The sequence below is a fragment of the Branchiostoma belcheri genome, unplaced genomic scaffold (genome assembly GCF_001625305.1).
Source record: "Branchiostoma belcheri isolate BF01 breed outbred unplaced genomic scaffold, Haploidv18h27 scaffold106, whole genome shotgun sequence".
NCBI classification, from domain to species: Eukaryota; Metazoa; Chordata; class Leptocardii; order Amphioxiformes; family Branchiostomatidae; genus Branchiostoma; species Branchiostoma belcheri.
Window position 1 is genome coordinate 194,914 of NW_017802447.1, and position 19,083 is coordinate 213,996.

Here is a 19,083-nt window from a genome sequence, read left to right on the forward strand (position 1 = left end):
CCTCTCAAAATGCGGTAAATTGCGTTTTTAAGGCTTAAAAATCCTAAATTTCCCGGGGGAGCATTCCCCCGGACCCCCTACGATTACGAGCGCCCTCTCAAAATCATAAACTGAAAACATGCAAGCTGGCCGACGTCGACTCGGACTCACCTTTATTTGTGGACGCACTCGGGGACCAGGGCAGGTGGGAAACACAGGGAACACATACCTTAGATGCATGCTTCATTACATGTAAGGTATACGTAATTTTGTCAGTGATCACCCTTCTCACAAAGCAAGATACTAAATCCAGTGCAGCTCGAAAAAAAGGCCTGTCAATTTACCGTTAAGCGTTGCCGACCGTCCTGAATTTACCGTTAAGCGTTATCGGCCCTGCTGAATTTTCCGTTAACCGTTGCCAGGACCCCCCCATGCAGACCCTCATTAAAGCTTAGTACTTTCTATCATTATAATCAGTTTTAAATAATGGATGTGTTTCAGGTGGATGTGTATGCTCCTCCGATGAACAAGTTCAGCCAGCTGGCGCCCATGAACCACCTCCATCATGAGGGGAGTATCGTGGTGTGGCAGGACCGTCTCCACGCCATCGGTGGCACGGATGGCTCCGACACCTTCACAGAGGAAGTGGAAGCCTACGACGTCAACACAGATGCTTGGAACATTGTTGCCAAATTGTCTGACCCAAAACGTGTCCCCTGGTGTGCCAGTATCTTCCTTCGGCTCAGCGGCAACTGAGATGTCCTGTTCCAGGCCACAATAAGTGAAGTTTAGGGATGACATCCATGCAGACCCCAAATCTAATGTGAGGGTGTGAAAAAAAAGATGGAAAAGGAGCTGCCTAATATTTTGTCATCCATAAAATTTCCTTGTTGTAGCCCAAGATTGTTGTGCTTAAAATCATCTTCCCTACCCACATACCACATAGCTCCTTGACTTATGTTGGCCAATGTCCACAGACAGACCAAAAAACCACACTGTCAAAGCTACTTGATGGAGGTAACTCAACTAACTGGACATGTTGTACTTTATAGCATGAAGTATTATGTACTATCTTCAAGTTGGTATGAGACATAGCAACTGTTGTACATGTGTATATGGAGAAAACACTGTATATTTGAGTGATAATTTACAATCAAACTACATGCACCAAGATGATAAAAGTAAAGGAATCATTTAGAAAAGTGGACATCTTGATTGTTGAGTGAAGTTTTAGCTGTGAGAAGTATTTGCTTCTTGATTGAAATTGTAACAGCACAGAACAAACTCCAGCAGCAAGAATGAATGAATAAATGGTTTATTGTGATCATTATGATCAGTTATTAAAAGTATATCACAGCCAAAGGCTAAATTGCATACTTTTTACAGATATGGCAATACCTGTGAATTCTTAGACGATTTACAAATTACTGTTTATAAAGATTAGCCATTTTAATCACTTAAGTTGCTGTAACACATGTTAAGTCATATAAAACCACCCAGAAACAATACAATTATGGAACACCAGTTAGAAAATAAAAATCATTCAAGCTTTTTATATTAATATGTATGAATTCTTATAGAAATAATTCACATAATCATATGTCACCATTGAAAAATTGTCAAATATATTTCTGTACATTGCTAATGTCATTTCTTTACCTCTGTGCTTACATGTGTGATAGAACTAATGAATAAATGATTCAAATACAAATTCTGTATTCAAATAGATACACAGGCACATTAGAACTGTACAATTTTCATTACTCACATATTAAACGTTTCAGTCTTGAAAAGGAAACCTTTGCCAATATATGTATGTGGTCTAGGCTCACCCATACCCAGATTTTTGAAATTCTTGACATTACTGATTTTTTCTTCCAATCCTTCATTCACACTTTTCTGCAAATGGCAGCAGCAAAGTTTCATGTATCGGTATCTACCACTGTACTGTGTGTCTTTAAATTAAATCCTGTTGTACACGATAAAGTCCATGATGCTGTGCCAGACATTGCTGTCGTGATACAGGTAAGTCATTGAGTTCTGTAGGGAGGGCTGGAGAACATCCTTATGATATTCAAACAACCACAGCACCACCCCCCACACCATTGCACCAAACCATGGGAAGGTGTCATATTTGGGAGTGGGGACTATCCCACGCTGGACAGCCAGTCTGGACAGGCCCAGCAGGATCCTGGATAACAGGTACAGGTTGATCTGTGGCACAACAAGGAGACCAGTTTCAGTTTACAGTATTTATTTAGCCAGGTTATATATGACAATGACACAGAATATTCATAACATAACATTACAAAAAAGGTCAACTAAAGTAAATAAAACTTTCAGAAATAAGTAGAAATTGTTAATGTAGGTACTACTATCTAATAATGCAAGAAAATCCAGATAGCTTATCAGTAATGTGTATTTATACAGACATCAAATCATAATAGGAGGTCAAAACAATGGATCAAGTTCTAGACATGAAATAACAAAAAAAGGAGGGTTAGAATATATGTCATATGTCTGGCAGTATTAATAGTATAGTTTTTAAATAATGCAGTAGACATCTTATATTGTAGTAGAATGCAGCAGCTACACACCTGTTCATTTATACGATTGTTCTTGCCGAAGACATAGTACCCTCCAATGAAGGCAGCTATGAAGGAGTGATACTGCTGAGGTTTCTGCTCTGCCTTCCGTAGAAGTGTTGTTAAGGTTTTATACAGGACCACAAACATGGACAGGTTACGGGCATGGAGGTGTGTCGCCTCTGCTATGACTTTCAACTTCTCCAATAAGCTGTGTACAAAAATGGAAAGAAAAAAAAGTATGCCTAGGGCCACACCAATTTAATTTGTTGGTTCTCGGATTTTTTCAGGAAAAATATGAAGCGACAGGGCGAAAAAAAATAAAAATAAAAACAGATCTAGGCATCCTAATATAGCCCCAAATGCTACGATAGGAGGTATGAAGTCAACACAAAAGGCTGGTTCAAAATTTAAACAATGAATTTTGAACTTCTAATGATACCACTGCATTGAAAGATGGAATAATTGTAACGACTAGGAAGAAAAGGACTGTTTTCAACTGTTCAGGCAAAATATGAGCATTTTTCATTTGATTCAGGACCAGAATCAAATTTTTTTTTTTTTGCGAATCAGAAAAAAACGAAGAGGCGAATCCGAGAACCAACAAATTAAATTGGTGTGGCCTAGAATCTACAATATGGAAACTAAGCATGTTGGAGTTGCATTTTCTCTCTAGCTCTAAAACATCACAAACCTAAACATTCATCAGAAAATAGTTTATCCAAGGAGAATCGATTTTTAAACATACCCCTTTGGTTTATCTTCAGTTACATATTCCAAGCTGTACACGTTGAGTAAAATGTTATTTGTACCCTATTGCATAAACATGTAGAAGGCATAGGATTAATAACATCTCAACGCACTACAGGTTAGCCTCGGTACCATCCGGATTTTCCGGAAAATCCGGATGGTACCCAGGCTACTACAGGTAACATGCGCTCGAGAAAATTATCGACTTGTGTCTCACCTTCCCTCCTTGAAGAGAAATGTCATAACCAGTGCATGTGGAGCGCGGATTTTAACCCCGTATCTGGAACATACAAAAAATGTTTCTCTTAGCATGTTAAGTTCATTTGTGTTGATTTTTTGACAAGCCTCTTTAATCCTGACAGGCCCGTAGCCTGGTAACCATGCCATCGGGAACTGCCCGGTATCTCTGCGGTGCTGGGGGACTGTCCGTCCGACCGCTCGCCGAGGTCTATTCGGTGTAGGTTTCAATTTGCTAGTACTTCGTTCTACGGGATCGGACGGCAGTCTGGAAAGATGGTTTGTCAAAAAAAAAAAAAAAAACATTTTCTTATGACTTGTGCCGGTAAAACACCATTTATCTATCTGCCCGTGGATAATTTATGACCTCCTTGGGTTACCAGGCTAACACACTGGACTTCGGACTGACCCCGTGGTTATTTACGCCAGTAGCCTAGGTCAACTTGTAACAAATTTACTGAAGAGTGAAGACCTATCTTCCTTCTTGTCCCATAGTCTACCTACTTTTTCCTATAGTAGAAAGCAGGATATGGTGCGAATGGCATAAAATACATGGGGTAAACTCATAAGTAAAGTTCAAAGCCTTCTGGGGTTTTCAGCTCGGATTTCGAGCTGCTAGTAGATCTGGGTCACCTCCTAATTTTATAGACTGTAGACAAAACGGCATGAATATTTACTCACACGATACCATTTCTGAACCCTTTGATTATTGAGAGAAGTTCTGTCCAGCGGCCAGACGCTAGGAGAGTGTTTACAACTTGAACTGCCGGTAGAATCAGCTGGTACCCCGGCGCCGCCATGATGACCTGAGATTTATTTACCTGGATACTGTCTCGAACCGGAGTTTGGGGATAGCCCCGAATCTCCAAGCAGATGTTGGGGGAGGCTAAATCGTTACCTTTTCTTTGCCATGTTGCTGCGTCGAACCAAGGAGCTTGATCAAACTGCCCCATGAAGAGTTTGACACAGAAAAGTTATCTTCAAGCAGATGTTTTGGACTAAAGGCATTAGGCGTTACGGATTTTAACCTCAGGCTTGACCAAGTCAGGAAAGACCAAGGATGATAACGCCTAGTGCTTTTTCTACCTCCATGGTCTTGCCAATGACATTATACAGAGATGTTCTTGGTCTCTTTCTGAGTCATGAGAGAGAGAGGCGATTTCTCAAACAGAAAATGGCTGACGGGATCGAAAACATAACGATTTATATATATATATCATGCCCGTAGCCAGGATTTTGAATGGGGGGGTTCTTCCCACTGCTTGAGGGGACCTCGAGCGCCGTAGGCGCTAGGCGAGCGCCGAAGGCGCGAGGTTCCTAGGGGGTCCGGGGGCATGCTCCCCCGGAAAATTTTGAAAAATGAACCTTCTAAAATGGCATTTCGTGCGTTTTTGAGAGGATTTTCAAGAGAAATCAGACATAAATTTTTATTCAATGACAAAGGGAGCAGTTTTTCTACGATTCCAGTCCATCTTTTCAAGAAAAATCTTGGACCTTTACATAAAAAGTGGACCAAAAACTGGACCTTTACATAAAAAGTGGACCAAAAAGTGGACCTTTTCATAAAAAGTGGACCAAAAAGTGGACCTTTTAGCCTTGTGGGGGGTTCTTCCGAACCCCCGAACCCCCCCTGGCTACGGGCATGTATATATATAGCCTCTCCAATATCTGCTTGGAGATTAGTCTGAACAAACTCTATATCTTCTGTAAATTTCACGTTCGTCGGGATTCCCGTTTTATTATAGTTATCATTGCAAACTCATCCCGAGGGGACTAGCTGTAATGACACACACAGCCAGATATGATAAAAAATAGTCTAGTCTATATATCTCCTAGTCGATATAGTCCAAGGATGTTCAATAAAATCAAGGACACTACTAGTATATAACAGTGTGTGCGTATAACTTTATATATAGAAATCCTTGATCAGATTACACCTCCTTGTATCTGATGTTTCTTCATGCTGTTAAAGTTACGTGGTGGCTTCTTCTTATGGTATGAGACAGTGGCTAATAGTCTCACGTTTTAATGCTAAGTGATTTAAGTGAGTTTTGTGATCTTAGTACATAATACTGTAGTCTCTGTGTTAGTCACCTAGGCTAGGATTAACACATCGAGCGCCGTCTCTTTGTCTTGTTAATTCTTCTCACTTGTTTTCTGTCGTGAGTTGTTTTCCATATTGCCCCCACGCATGGGTTGTTTTGTTCTTCTGCTTTGTTGCGCTCTTCGCGACGTTTTGCACTTGTGTTTGAAATGCCGTCATTGTCCAACACCGTCTGGAAACAAATGTTTCACACGGGAGCCGGCGAGCTAGGTGTGAACGCAACTGATTAATCGACTGATCTCGCCGACTGAGTGCGAACAGGGCTCATGGTGTCCTGCTGATTTACTCCTGAACAATGGGCAAGTCAGACTGACTGAGTGACACGGGTGTGATGGTTCTGACTAGAGCGTTATAAGGTCACGATCCTAGCTGCCGAGCCTCTTTCGTTCTCTATGCAGATATTTGGAATAAACTCGCCAGGGATCTGAATCAGTACTGGTAGGACCAAGGAACAACGTCAGCAAGTTTTACCCATAATACACGTGGCACAGGTGTTCAATGACGTCGCATGGCGGGGTCTTCAAACGTACAGGTGGGCACCAGGTGTGGCAGAGTTGTGCAAAATGTCCAAGAAAAATTAGTTAAGCTTAATCGTTTTACCTTTTTTGATAAAACGTACCACATACAATGTCCTTGAACGCACTGCTGCAACTGTCAACCTCCTTGAACTGAGGTACTGAGCCAGATTTGAGAAATGTTCATCAAGCCACGCCTCCAACTATGGTTTCCCGCCAAAAGACGGATAGCCTACCTAGACTATATTATTCCGCTCACAAGAAACGAATCGCAACACAAATCCACAACCAATGATAACCTCTTTGGTACAACTAACACCATAGTTTGAACATTGAATAAACAACAATACATCTAAAACTTCTTTTTTTTCCCACCAAGTTGCATTTTTACTAGTGTTAAATCCTGCACTATTTTTTCACACGTTGGGGAGGCGGAAGATTGTGATTAAGTCGGTTCTCTGTGATACGGCTACACGTGTAGACTGTGGAGCTGCATTTGTCAACTGGTGTCTTCTTGACTCTTGTCTTTCTATCGTCTGTTTTCAGGTAACGTAACTTTTGCACTAACACTAGTTATATTTTGTAACCTCTAGTCTAAAGTAGAGGTATGCTCATCGCTTGTGTTATGGCAAACTCGGTGTATTTACACGAGCTGACATGCATTATTCTATTCGCGGGAAAAGAGATTTGCATAATGCTGCCATTTCTCACCAACTGTAATCTTTTCGTATTCATGTGCCATCTTTTGATTTGCAAATTTTTGTTGGCTATAAGAAACCACATGCGTCGGCATTCTTTCACTTTCAGGAAGACTTGTTGACCCGTGTGTGACAGGCAGTCGGGACCCCGCTAACTCCAGCTGGAAGTTCGTGTGTTGAAGTTGACAGATCCAGGTTTCTAATCTAAGATGGAGGATTGGGACGAAGGAGAATCTTCCACCCCAAGTTTCGCCTCTTCTGCACCGTCGTCTGGCTTCGGCCGTGGGGTAGGATTTCTTGTTCCTAAAATTCCATGCCCGCGTGATTCTACCGTGTTCCCAACCAGTCGCAACGTTAGACTTGCCATCTGTTTGAATTCAAGTTGTGTTCCTTCCAAGATTTTGGCGATAAACTTTTATCATGCTTTACGCAGAACGACGCACGCTTCAACTTTTTGTCCGGACTAGTTTTGGTAGTAAAAAATGGCCGTTCCTGTTATCCGCATTCCACCGTGGCTTGAGGTGGGGGAAAGGAAGGGAATTGTTGTTTTCTCAGTGAGAACCCCAGCGGGAGGGAAGGGGCCCTGTCCCGCTGGAGGGGAAGAGTCGTTGCTGCTACAGTCAGGATAGAACCGATGGCTCAGTAATAATTTTGCAAGGTTCAAAGAGGAATTGTGAGAAAAACTCAGTACTTTCTGCCAAAAGTATGCTTTTGCACGTCTCTATTAGCCAAATTCTACAAAACCTACATTTCATTTTAGCCTGGGGGCCATAAATTATTCGTAGTGACCACCGGCTCCATACTGACCGTAGCGAGCATGGGCGAGACGGCGGTAACTACTGAGGATAGTTCCCCTGCAATCTTCCAAAGTATTCAGAAACTGAAACCTAGTTTTATTTCACTGGTCGGAAGTCCTGTCTAGACCAAGCTATATGTTTTCTAACATGTACTACCAAGCTTCAGTGCTCAGTAATATTTTTAAAGCACTTCATGAATCATATTTTCAGAGGCACTTCTTCAATTTGAAACAATCAGGGCTCAAATTACCATGTGCCTCTGTAGCAATCTGATCATATGTTTCAGAGGATTTATGTGGTCACATCCAGATGTGGTCATATGTAAATGACACATCCCATCTGTGAATCATTATCTCTAGATAAGTTTTGAGCAGGCAACAAAACAGTGCATCTTGCCTTTTTACGAAATTCGTACAAAAGTTACCCAGAGTAAATTGCTTTACACCTGTCCTCCCTGGATGGAAGTATAATCCTACATAATCACTAACGTTACATGTTTTGTTTCAGGGTGGTTTTGGAAGTGGAGGGGGTGGTGGTTTTGGCTCTGGTGGAGGGGGTGGTGGATTCGGCTCTGGTGGTGGAGGGGGTGGATTTGGCTCCAAAGGAGGGTTTGGGGGTGGAGACAGTGGCAGTGGCTTTGGATCAAGGGGTGGCAGCAGTGGAGGCTCGGGTAAGTGAAGTTTTTTGCCATGCAAACAGGTCAAGTTTCTAGGAAAAGGTTTTTCAGGGGCATATGTTAGTTTTTTTGTCTCCTCTGAATGAATGATGATGATGATGATGATGATGATTGTCTCCTCTAGCCTGAAAATAGAAATAAGAGAAGCCATAGTTGATATTGAATCATTGATGAAGTTTGAAAATCAAGTAGAACATTTTGTTGTAGAAAATTAATCAAGCCAACTGGTCAACATTTCAGATAGCATCTGCCTACTATCTTCACAACTGGTGAAATTCTCTCAGGTCTTTGATGATTCAGATAGCATCCACTATCTTTCATAAGTAATTAAGGACCACCATTATATCATTCAGTCACTGATAAAAGATGCTGTCTGACATGACTCCTCAGAGAACTTATCTAGTTGCTTGATTTATCAATTTTGTATTTCATGATATTGATTCATTGTTGACTGTTAACAGTGGCCACAATAAACCACCATCAATGATTCAAGGACAAGAGGCATTGGTTTTAACTTCGAATTTGTTGTTTTTGTTAGGGTGCTTCAAATGTGGAGAAGATGGCCACTTTTCCAGAGAGTGTCCCAATGCTGGTGGGGGCAGGGGAGGAGGAGGAGGTAAGATTTTCCACTGGAAAGTTGACATGGTCTTTGGTTTTGATAGTAGGTTAGCAGATAGCCAGTTTATCAGGAACCTGTGGTTTTCACCAGAATATGGTTTCAAAAGGATACAGTAATTCCTTGAAAAACCTTGATTGAAATTTAGCAGCTTTTGTGCAAAAACTAATTCAGAAAATGTCAGTAAAACACCCTGACCTCACAAACAGCATAGCAACCTAAGAACTGTGCCGGGTCATCTCTTTATCCTAGCCATGCATAATCTTGTGACCACCATGGTATTACAACCACTGAAAGATGGCCACTGTATGTAAAATACAGTCCAATTTCTGTCATTACTGCAGTAAGTTGTTTGGTAGTTATTGGTTGTTGATGTGTGTTCACAGGAAGTCGTGCCTGCTTCAAGTGTGGAGAGGAAGGACACATGTCCAGGGAGTGCCCCAGTGCAGGCTCTGGGGGAGGTAGGCCAAATCTACCCTTTCCTTGTAGCTGTCGCATGATGTGGGCAACAGTAGTACAATAGTAACACATATTTGCATTTTTGGTCTCAAAATAGCAAAAAAGGTCAACAAACCTTTCAAAACTGCTGTATGGCCATTCATTTGATTGAGAATGCTAGCCCTGTGTACATATGCCCACAGATTTGGTAAGTGTTTGCAAAAATGGGCCATATTGAATCTCCCTTGATTGATAATGGTTAATCCCTGGGAATCACTGGATATCCCACCGTCTTGTTTGGATTAGTCAGGGTGATGAATGGTTGGAGTGAATGACAGGGTTTTCCCCAAGGGTTGGTAGAATTACAAATGACACATTGTTCCTGGAGTTCCATCACTGCCACTAAGGTCTCTGGGGTTTCCACACTTGGGGACCAATTTCAGCTGAGCAAACAACCAACCTTGAGTACAACTGAATGAGGGCCTGCAAGCCCTTTTTCGTAAGGCGTAATCAGGCCGTTTTAGACTTTGTAATTCGTAGGCAGCCTCCACAAAAATCAGCGTAATTCGTAACTGGACATTAGCCGCAAATCGTTAAGTCGTAATCAGCTCTGAGACTTTAACGTAATTCGTAATAGGCGGCGAAAACTTTGCGTAATTCGTAATCACTACCCCCCCCCCTTGCAGGCCCTCCTGAATTTGTATGACCCTTGATTTTATTGGAACATGATGCATAATGCAAAAGCATGATTATAACACATAAAAAAAACACAAAAAGTTCAAAAGGAATTTATTCTTTGAATATAAATTTGTTATGAGATGTCCAAGTGATTAGTGAGAGCCTCTTTGTAATAGCGGGGTTGTCTGTTAATTATAACTAGGAAGCCGTGCTTGCTTCAAGTGTGGAGAAGAGGGCCACATGTCCAGGGAGTGCCCCAGTGCAGGGTCAGGAGGAGGTAGGTTTTCTTTTTCTAACAACAAAGCAAGCTTTATAGCCTTGCTAAGTTAAAGATCTGTTTTATGTGGATGTTAGTAATGAACCTACTAGTAACTTGGAAAACTTGTTTATTGCCTGCTACGATGATATTCTGTTGGCAAGCACTGCCAGCTATAGAAGAAGCGTCACTCTTAACATCAGTTGAGCTATTATCCTACAAAACTTCACATGCTGCCTAAGTAGGACTATCACTTACAGGTGTGTACAGTTTGACATTTGAAAACTTGACTCTCTTGTAGGAAGCCGTGCTTGCTACAAGTGTGGAGAAGAGGGCCACATGGCCAGAGACTGTCCAAGTGCAGGTTCAGGAGGGGGTAAGCTCTTCACATTGGTAGTGAAAGGTAGTCCCGTAGCCTTTTTGAAGATTCAAGTGTGTCATTGTTTGCCTGGACAGAGCAAGGAATGCAGTGTAAATGTCTTCCCAAGGCTTGTACAAAATGTATATTTTTTACAAGGTCTAGTCAGGAATGCCAGGAATCAAAAATGTGATCTTTGTCTTGTACCTGCTAGCCTAGTCACATTTGCACATTTGCAGTGTTTGAACTTGCTAAATAAAATCTAAGTTCAAATTGAGGTCTAGAACAAGTATTTCTTGATGGATTTCCAAAACGGGTGTAATTTTCAGTACCACTTAATTGATCTCTGCCAACTCTTTGGCATCTTTGCTTCCTTGTAGGCCCTCATGAACCATATCACTGTGATGTTGTATAATTATAATGCCAAGGATGGAATCTTGGCTGGACTTAATTTTTCCTTGACACTTTGTGACCTAGTGGCAAAGATGCAGTCCCAAACATGACTGAATTTGTACTTCCCCTTCAAATTGAGAAGCATGTCTTAATTGAGAAAAGACAGTAACTGCAAGGTAGATGGGCGGATTTTGCATAGATTTTGTAGTTTACTAAATTGTGATGTAACATTTAGTATAAACTTGTCATTACAGGTGGATTTGGTGCCAAAAGTGGAGGTTTCGGGTCCTCGGTAAGTAATATGATACCATGAATTTTAAATGTGACCAAGCCATGATGTTCTTCCAGCTTTCCCCTTTTTGCTACAATAGTAGCAATGTTGCAATAGTATATTCTTCTGTGTGAGGAAAATAGATTAACCTCGAGAAAGGTTGAAAATTTAGATATGTTTCTGCTTCAGAATGGAGATGCCAAGCCTCGTAGTGGTGGATTTGGCCGTGGGGGCGGATTCGGTGGATCAAACGACGACGACGACAGCGCTCCTAGAGGCGGCTTTGGTCGTGGGAAGACCGGTGGATTTGGGAGCAGCGGTGGCGGTGGAGGGTTTGGAGGCGGTGGGGGAGGATTTGGAGGTGGCAGTGGTGGAGACGACGAAGGAAAGAAAGGTTGAGAATTATAAGTCATCCATGGTTGTCAGTCCCAGGGTTAGAAAGTCACTCACAGGGACTTGTGAACTGTTAGATTACTTTTTGAGCCATATTTGATAAAACCTGTCCAAAATGATACATTGCAGCTGTGCAAACTAGGGACTTCATTTATAAAAGAACAGGGTTGGTTTTCCTTACCTTTATTAATCTTATTGTCAGACAAATAATTTGGGGGTCAGCTAGTTGTTTCACAATTTGTCCAAAATGTACATATGTTAAGTTTGCAGTGTACATAGAATAGATTCATTGGAAAAAAAAACTTCCAGGAAGCTAACCTCTTTTTTTTACTTTTGTGTAATCAGGAGGTGGTGGTTGTTTCAAGTGCGGTGAAGATGGCCACTTTGCAAGGGAGTGCCCCAACTCAGAAGGTAAACATTGTACTAACTTGTATTGCTAAATCAATCACCAGTGAAACTGTCTAAGTCAGTACACAGTAGGCCATGACTTTCTGAAACTTGGAGGTAGACTATAAAATAGCATTCTGTTCTTTTGTTGGTGATTTTTTTAATGAACTCTGATTATTGTTTATACAGGAGGTGGTGGTGGAGGAGGTAAAAAGGGATGTTTCAAATGTGGAGAGGAGGGCCACATCTCAAGAGAGTGCCCCAACGCTGAGGCCCAGCCCCTGGACCCTGACCGACCTGCCCCAGTCACCTACGTCCCACCCCCACCCCCTGAAGGGGAGGAGGAGATCTTCCAGACTATCGCTAAGGGAATCAACTTTGACAAGTATGATGAGATTCCCGTGGAGGTCACAGGTACGACAATCATTAGTTTACCCATACAGAGTGATGTTTTGAGCTTGTAAGTTGTACAGTTGTGTGTCAGGGCTGTCCCAAACATTTTGGGGTAGGGGCACTTTGGGTTACTGTGACATGTTTCCCCAGAAAATTTTGGAAGCTGAATTGCTATTTCAATCTTTTTCAGAAGCAGATTTTCATTCAGTTAAGTTTTAATGGTTATGTTTTTCACGTTGTGTCAGATTGTAAGATATTGTTGGTCTCAACAAGCAAATTTTCATCCAGGAAAATAATTTTTTACCTCCCGTACCTGTTTGGAGTGAAATGTAAAAACATGCCTTACACTTACAGGGAGAGAGTGCCCACGCCACATCGGCTCCTTTGATGAAGCCCAGCTGTACGAGACGTTCCGAGCCAACGTTGCGAAGGCAAAGTACGACCGCCCCACGCCGGTGCAGAAGTATAGCATTCCCATCATCCTCAACGGGAGGGACCTCATGGCCTGCGCACAGACTGGTTCAGGAAAAACTGTAAGTTAGCTTCTATTGTGGGGAAGCCATAATCATACGTACACAACCAGTAGACCAAGTATACAATCAGTACACCATGTTACAGTCAAACTGCCCAAGAAGACCACCCAGGGGACTGAAATAGGGGACAACTCTTGTCTCACTTGAAACCACAGTAAACTGGTCACATTGGTTAGGTACCACTTGAACAGGTTTGACTCGTATAGAAGCTCTCTTATCTATAAAAGTCTAGTTGAAGTCTAATTTCCTTGCCTTCTTGCTTTGCATTTCTATATATTGGCCATTACCCTGTACATTCTGTAAAAAATTATATTCTTCTGATGATGTTGAGGTGAGGTTAAGATTGTTGTGGTAGTAAGTTGCATTTTAACCCTCTTCTTTTCCAAGGCTGCCTTCCTGCTGCCAGTGCTGACAGGTATGATGCAGGAGGGACTCACCGGCAGCCAGTTCTCTGGCGTACAGGAGCCCCAGGCCATCTGTGTGGCACCCACCCGCGAGTTAGCCATCCAGATCCACTGCGAGGCCCGTAAGTTCTCCTACGGGACCATGCTGAGGCCCTGTATCGCGTACGGAGGGGTGAGCGTCATGCACCACAAGTCTCAGATCCAGAGGGGATGTCACTTCCTGGTCGCCACACCAGGCAGGCTGCTGGACTTCATTGACAAAGGAGTGGTGAGTGGAAGACTATTTATTTACATGTAACAGGAAACTTAATTCAAGGCTGTAGTTAGCACTGTATATCTCTAAGTGTTTGTGGTGGTTTTATTTGTGTGTTTCATAGTGACATCTTTGAAAGATCATGACACTGGAAATATGTGCTTCCATTGTATGACAACTAGAGAATTGTTACACATGTCCTCACACTCATTCTCAAGCACCAAGAAAAAATAATGAGTGCTATCTAAAATGCATGAGTTTCATAGAGCCTATCCAGTTATTTGATTTATTTTGTATTACATATTCTACTAGGATATCTCACATTCATTGAAGTGACATACTGCTTGATTGTTCCTGTACAGATCAGCATCAAGAAGCTGAAGTACCTGATCCTGGACGAGGCTGACCGGATGTTGGACATGGGGTTTGAGCCGGAGATCCGCAGGCTGGTGGAGACAGCCTCCTGGGGCATGCCGGCCAAGGTCAGACACTTGTTTCACTGAAGTCATCTCAAACCAGTTCAAGTTTGATGTCTCATTCTACTGGTCATTACAGAGAAGTCGATGCTATGTAAGATGTAAAAACAAACACTACTTTCTTAAAATTCTTTTAGACCTTGCAGGTGTGAACTTGGTGATGGTACTGTCAAATGAGTGGGCTTTTTTGTGCTAAACATGAATGTCAAATGCAGGATACTATTAATGGCACAAATATGGTAGTAAATGTCAACCACACAATTTTTCTCAAGACAATTTCCAATATTGGCTGAAATTTTACACCATTAAGGTACATGTCAGCTAACTGGCTTCCTTTATTCCACTGTTCAGGGTGAGAGACAGACCCTGATGTTCAGCGCCACCTTCCCGGAGGAGATCCAGAAGCTAGCTCAGGATTTCCTGGAGGATTACATCTTCCTGACGATCGGCCGTGTGGGAGGAGCCAACACTGATGTGGAGCAGTCAGTCATGGAGTCCTCCCAGTACGACAAGAGGGAAAAACTCACCGACATCCTTGGAAACTTAGGTGAGCTCTTCTGACTGATGTAGAGCTTGAGATGTTCAGCGGGTTTCATATTTGTGATTTTGTTCTAGCTAGCATAGTTTGGCATAGCATCCCTTTATCCTGTGATTTTGACCCCTATGCTGAGGGGTCTTTCTTTCTGGGGAAAATTCTACACAGTTGATCCTCTGTACCTGGCCCCTATGCTGTGTATTACCACTGGTACAGAATTATTTCACCCGCTAACTTAAAACGTGATGTGTTTTGTCTGTCTCGGGAACCTTGAATATTGACATATATTGTATTACCCACTGTGCATGTGCAGTTCAAACCATGAATCAGATTATAGTCCTAATAACAACCCTACTCGTGTACTTCCAGGTCAGGAACGTGTGCTGGTGTTTGTGGAGACCAAGAGGAACGCAGACTTCCTGGCCAGTTACCTGTCCCAGTCTGGCTTCCCCACCACCAGTATCCATGGGTAGGTAACCACCTCTTTGTTTGGAGGTTTTGCTTGTGTTTGCTGGTCCTGTACCTGATCATTGTTATTGGCCCCTTGGACATTTTTTGGGTATTTGGGCACACAGCTCTGGTTCCTACCTATGTTTGTTTAGTACTATTTTGTAAAAACATTTAGGCATTGGAGAGAGTGTTACATGTAACGTTTTTCTGTTTTTGTTAACAGAGACCGACTGCAGAAGGAGCGTGAGGAGGCCCTGTCAGACTTCCGTCAGGGTCGTGCCCCGGTGTTGGTGGCCACCTCCGTCGCTGCTCGCGGTCTGGACATCCCCAAGGTCAGCCCATTTGGCCTTGCAGAACTCTTCTACAAGAGTCTTCGCTATGTTTTTTTTTGTGTGAAGCCACCTTACTATGTAGGGGTGGGACATTATTTTTAGTTCCCAGTGCATACGTATGTGCAAGGTTTGATCACAATTATTCTTACAAAGAAATTTCAAGGGGGTAAAGCCTGTCTCTGTGTCTCCAGGTGATGGTGGTGATCAACTACGACCTCCCCAGCAGCATTGATGAGTACGTCCATCGCATCGGCAGGACTGGTCGGGTCGGCAACACCGGAAAAGCCATCAGCTTCTACGACTCCGACAAGGACGCCTCATTGGCCCGATCTCTGGTCAAAGTCCTTGCAGATGTAAGTCGTGTTAATGTTCAGATACTCGTTTATGCACAGGTTATATCTTCTGACTAATTCTCAGTTACTGATGAAAGGTCACTACGAGAAGTATCTGTAAGTGACTCATTTTTACCTGAGGTGAGGAAATAGACCTAAAATGCCTTTCCTACGGGCACAACTTTTGGCGCTGCTTGGGATTGGAACCCAGAACCTGTAGACTTAAAAAGTCCCCTTAAAAACACCCCTAACCACAAGACCCCCTATGTGTTCCCTCAGGCCCAGCAGGAGGTTCCTGAGTGGCTGGAGGAGGCAGCAGAGGGAGCCATCGGCACCAACTACGGACCTGCTGGTGGATCCTTCGGGTCCAGGGACACCAGGAAACAGGTAAGGCACTACCTCAGCTTACAGTTTGTGCTAGCATTTCAGGCTAAGTGGACAGGTGGTAAATAGGCAGGGTTCGTAATGCTTGTTAGTGCAAAAAATTATCCCAACAAGAACTGCCAAAAAGTTGTCGCATAAGCCAGGTCCTTGCTTTAGAGGTGGTCACTTGCACAGATTGGCCTGTAACACTCTGCTGTGTTTCTTACAATGCATCAGTTTGAATATATCAGAGTGTCAAAATAGTTGTTTGACATAATTAAAATTACATATTCACGCAAACTTCAGTATGGTAGAAATAGGCTAGGAACCTAATAAGCCAGTTTGTGGTTTTACTGCAGTGTGATGCATAGTGGGTAATATGTCAAGTTCAAAGCCCCCAGAGACATTAAAATATGCATCTGGTCATGTATCAGTCGTGTTAACAACTTGAAGACTGTTTGATGCATATTTTATGTAGAAGGAAATACATGTGTGTTGAAGGTGAAATGCTTGGATTCCAACATTGAAGTAATGTTGTTTTTCCAGTTCAACGGAGGTGGTGCCAGCTGCGGGATGTCTAACGGTGGCGGTGGTGGCGGCTTCAGTTCCTCTGCTCAGGATGACGAGGAAGACTGGGGCTAGAAACTCCACATCCCTCCCTCCCAGCCTAGCCTGGATGCCAGGCTGTTTCCAGGGCCTACACAGGTCAGGTGTTCTGCTCTAGAGCCTGGGTTTTCTGGCAAGTTGGGCATAGAGCAGAAGAGCTAGCCTGTGTGAGCCCTGGAAACAGTCCATCCAGGCTTCAGGCTTCTCCCAGCCTGGATCACAGTATTTAACCATTCTATGTGGGCTAGGGAGTGAAGCGGATGCCAAAGCTTGTTCTGTTCCAGTTCGTATTGTTGTAGTAGTAGTTGTTAGTATGTCAGGTAGCACAACTGTGCAAGTGACTTAGGACTTAACATTCCTTCAGTTCTGAACTGGTTACCAATTGTGACTACATTGCTGTAAGCCATGACCAGACCAGGTCAATAGTATATCTACAGTGCCTTACCTCATGGAAAGTTACCTTGTCCTACGTAAGTATTTTGGGGCACATCAGGACAAGGCAGTTTTGTTTCAGGCACTCTAACAAAAGTAACCATAACTCCTTTTGAAGACTTGTGGTACATAGAGCAGTTAGGTTACTAATGTTGTTTATTAACTTCATCACAATCTGTTGATAAGAATTTTGAAAGGGAGCAGAGGTATTGGCCCATCTGAAGCATTTTAAAAGGAAGGTGGAAAAATGTCTCTTTCATTGTGGAAAATTCTTGATCAGTTGTGACATATATCATACCTCACCATCTTGTGTTTTTGATAACAGCCAGTTCCATGTAGTAAGAAGTAGGCACTAGGTAGATTAGTTTATTATTTGATGTTACGACATGTAGCAAGGTGCGTCTGTAAGAGCGGTAGGCTGCCACATTTTAGGTTTGTAGCAGATTTTTGTGGAAAATTGCTCAGGGACCTAGCAGAAATAACTGACTAAATGGGCATCCCAAGTGTGAAAGGTTGATGCTCAAAAAAAAGAGTATGTCTATGAGTGGAAGGACATCATAAAAACACCAAAACTGTACACAAGAGTCAATAGATTACAAACAAGCCTCTGACCAGTTCACTGATGCCTCTCAAGTTGAAATGACCCAAAGCCTAAGTCACTTGGAAGTGTGATGTCAGCAACAGGTCAAAAGGTGACCGATTGGCAAAGGTTGCTGTTGATTGGTTGGGAACACCCCTATGGGGAGATTTTAACCCAGGCCTAGGTGAAGGCACTTGGATGGCTTCTTCACGGGCCACTTAAGACAAGAAAAAAAAACTGTTAAGATTTTGACAATCTGTACAGTATTTTAGCGAGACCAAATCGCTCCTAGCCACCTGCCAGACTAATTGGCCTTCTCGGGGAGGGGCCAACTAGCCCAGGCAGTGTGAGATTGTGTAACTCAGGCCAGGCAGTATTTTAGAGAAAGCTGCGTCCTGTTGGCCCATCTGACCAAAGAAGTACTTGTGCAATACTCCTAGTGGTGGGGAGTTCAATCAAGAGTCCTAAAAGGCATTCCATGAAGTTTGCTGGCAAACCTATGGTGGCATGTCATGTTGATATAATATGTGCAATATACATTTGTAAAGGGGTACAGAAAGTGTATATTTGTACATAGTATATTCAACTGTATGTTGGATGGCCTTAGCTGGATGTAGTTTCATAAATATATACATATATTTTTTTCACCTTGTTTACTGTTCATGATGTTTTCGTAATAAACAAGAACTTGTTTCAGATCTGTTTCTTCCTTGAAGAGCTTATATCTGGGATACTGTACAAAATACTAGTAATATGGGGAATATACTAGCAAGGTGAAGATAGGGACTGAAGCGGTGGATATATTATGATGGATTGAGACATTAGATTTTGGTCTGCCTGGTGGTTTTCTTGAGTACTCTTGGTTCCCCATGCACTGATGCACACTCATTCAACACACTGATCAAATAAAGACTCTAGTGGGATTGGCTGCAAACTATTTTATATAAATAAAAACAAAAGTATGTTTACATTTACTATATGTTCATGAAAAAATATATGGGTTTGTATATAGCTCTTGCTCGTTTTTAAACGTCATTAAGAAAGTGGTAAGCCTTGAAGAAGCAGCAGAAATCATATTTGGGGGCATAACTAAAAAATCCCCAACGATTTAACACATCATGGTCTTCATTACCTTGTTAGTAAAGCAACTTAAGGTCTGTAAGGAATGTGGGCAATGAAGCTGTAATGGAAAAATATGGGGGCCAAAAAAAAAAGATTGTAGTGTTTTCAGCTCTGGTAAGAGATGAGCGGACCATTCTTTCT

At 42.4% G+C, this 19,083-nt stretch overlaps 2 protein-coding genes and 1 pseudogene across 3 annotated transcripts; 2 read left to right on the forward strand and 1 right to left on the reverse strand.

The window, feature by feature from the left end:
• LOC109479007 overlaps nt 1–1,485 on the forward strand; it is a 6,818-nt pseudogene extending 5,333 nt beyond the window's left edge.
• On the reverse strand, nt 1,249–4,478 carry LOC109478994 (peroxisomal membrane protein 4-like). 2 transcript variants are annotated; one of them, XM_019780844.1, is made up of 4 exons: nt 4,450–4,478; nt 3,532–3,594; nt 2,577–2,775; nt 1,249–2,193 (listed from the first exon to the last, which is right to left on the reverse strand). In XM_019780844.1, exons 1-4 carry the CDS (start codon nt 4,461–4,463, stop codon nt 1,942–1,944), a joined length of 528 nt encoding a protein of 175 aa, XP_019636403.1. In that variant the 5' UTR covers nt 4,464–4,478; the 3' UTR covers nt 1,249–1,941. The 2 variants fall into 2 exon arrangements, with proteins under 2 accessions (XP_019636403.1, XP_019636395.1); XM_019780836.1 differs by lacking the exon at nt 4,450–4,478 and adding an exon at nt 4,233–4,383 and having other exon boundaries at nt 1,251–2,193.
• A 2,123-nt stretch (nt 4,479–6,601) lies between these two features.
• On the forward strand, nt 6,602–17,772 carry LOC109478623 (probable ATP-dependent RNA helicase DDX4). The gene is made up of 20 exons (XM_019780296.1): nt 6,602–6,716; nt 6,978–7,155; nt 8,173–8,335; nt 8,880–8,957; nt 9,344–9,418; nt 10,276–10,350; nt 10,631–10,705; nt 11,335–11,372; nt 11,541–11,745; nt 12,090–12,155; nt 12,321–12,545; nt 12,879–13,057; nt 13,445–13,729; nt 14,077–14,196; nt 14,542–14,737; nt 15,095–15,194; nt 15,399–15,507; nt 15,699–15,860; nt 16,119–16,226; nt 16,749–17,772. Exons 2-20 carry the CDS (start codon nt 7,078–7,080, stop codon nt 16,842–16,844), a joined length of 2,433 nt encoding a protein of 810 aa, XP_019635855.1. The 5' UTR covers nt 6,602–6,716; nt 6,978–7,077; the 3' UTR covers nt 16,845–17,772.
• The last annotated feature ends 1,311 nt before the right edge of the window (nt 17,773–19,083 follow it).

What these genes read in the sequence shown, in the direction of transcription:
- LOC109478623 (XM_019780296.1), top strand. Translation starts at nt 7,078, where the DNA reads ATGGAGGATTGGGACGAAGGAGAATCTTCCACCCCAAGTTTCGCCTCT. An exon ending in GGAGTGCCCCAACTCAGAAG is followed by an intron (nt 12,156 to 12,320) that starts GTAAACATTGTA and finishes TTGTTTATACAG; the next exon opens with GAGGTGGTGGTGGAGGAGGT. An exon ending in CGACATCCTTGGAAACTTAG is followed by an intron (nt 14,738 to 15,094) that starts GTGAGCTCTTCT and finishes GTGTACTTCCAG; the next exon opens with GTCAGGAACGTGTGCTGGTG.
- LOC109478994 (XM_019780836.1), bottom strand. Translation starts at nt 4,351, where the DNA reads ATGGCGGCGCCGGGGTACCAGCTGATTCTACCGGCAGTTCAAGTTGTA. An exon ending in GGGTTCAGAAATGGTATCGT is followed by an intron (nt 3,595 to 4,232) that starts GTGAGTAAATAT and finishes TGTATGTTCCAG; the next exon opens with ATACGGGGTTAAAATCCGCG. An exon ending in ACAATCGTATAAATGAACAG is followed by an intron (nt 2,194 to 2,576) that starts GTGTGTAGCTGC and finishes GTTGTGCCACAG; the next exon opens with ATCAACCTGTACCTGTTATC.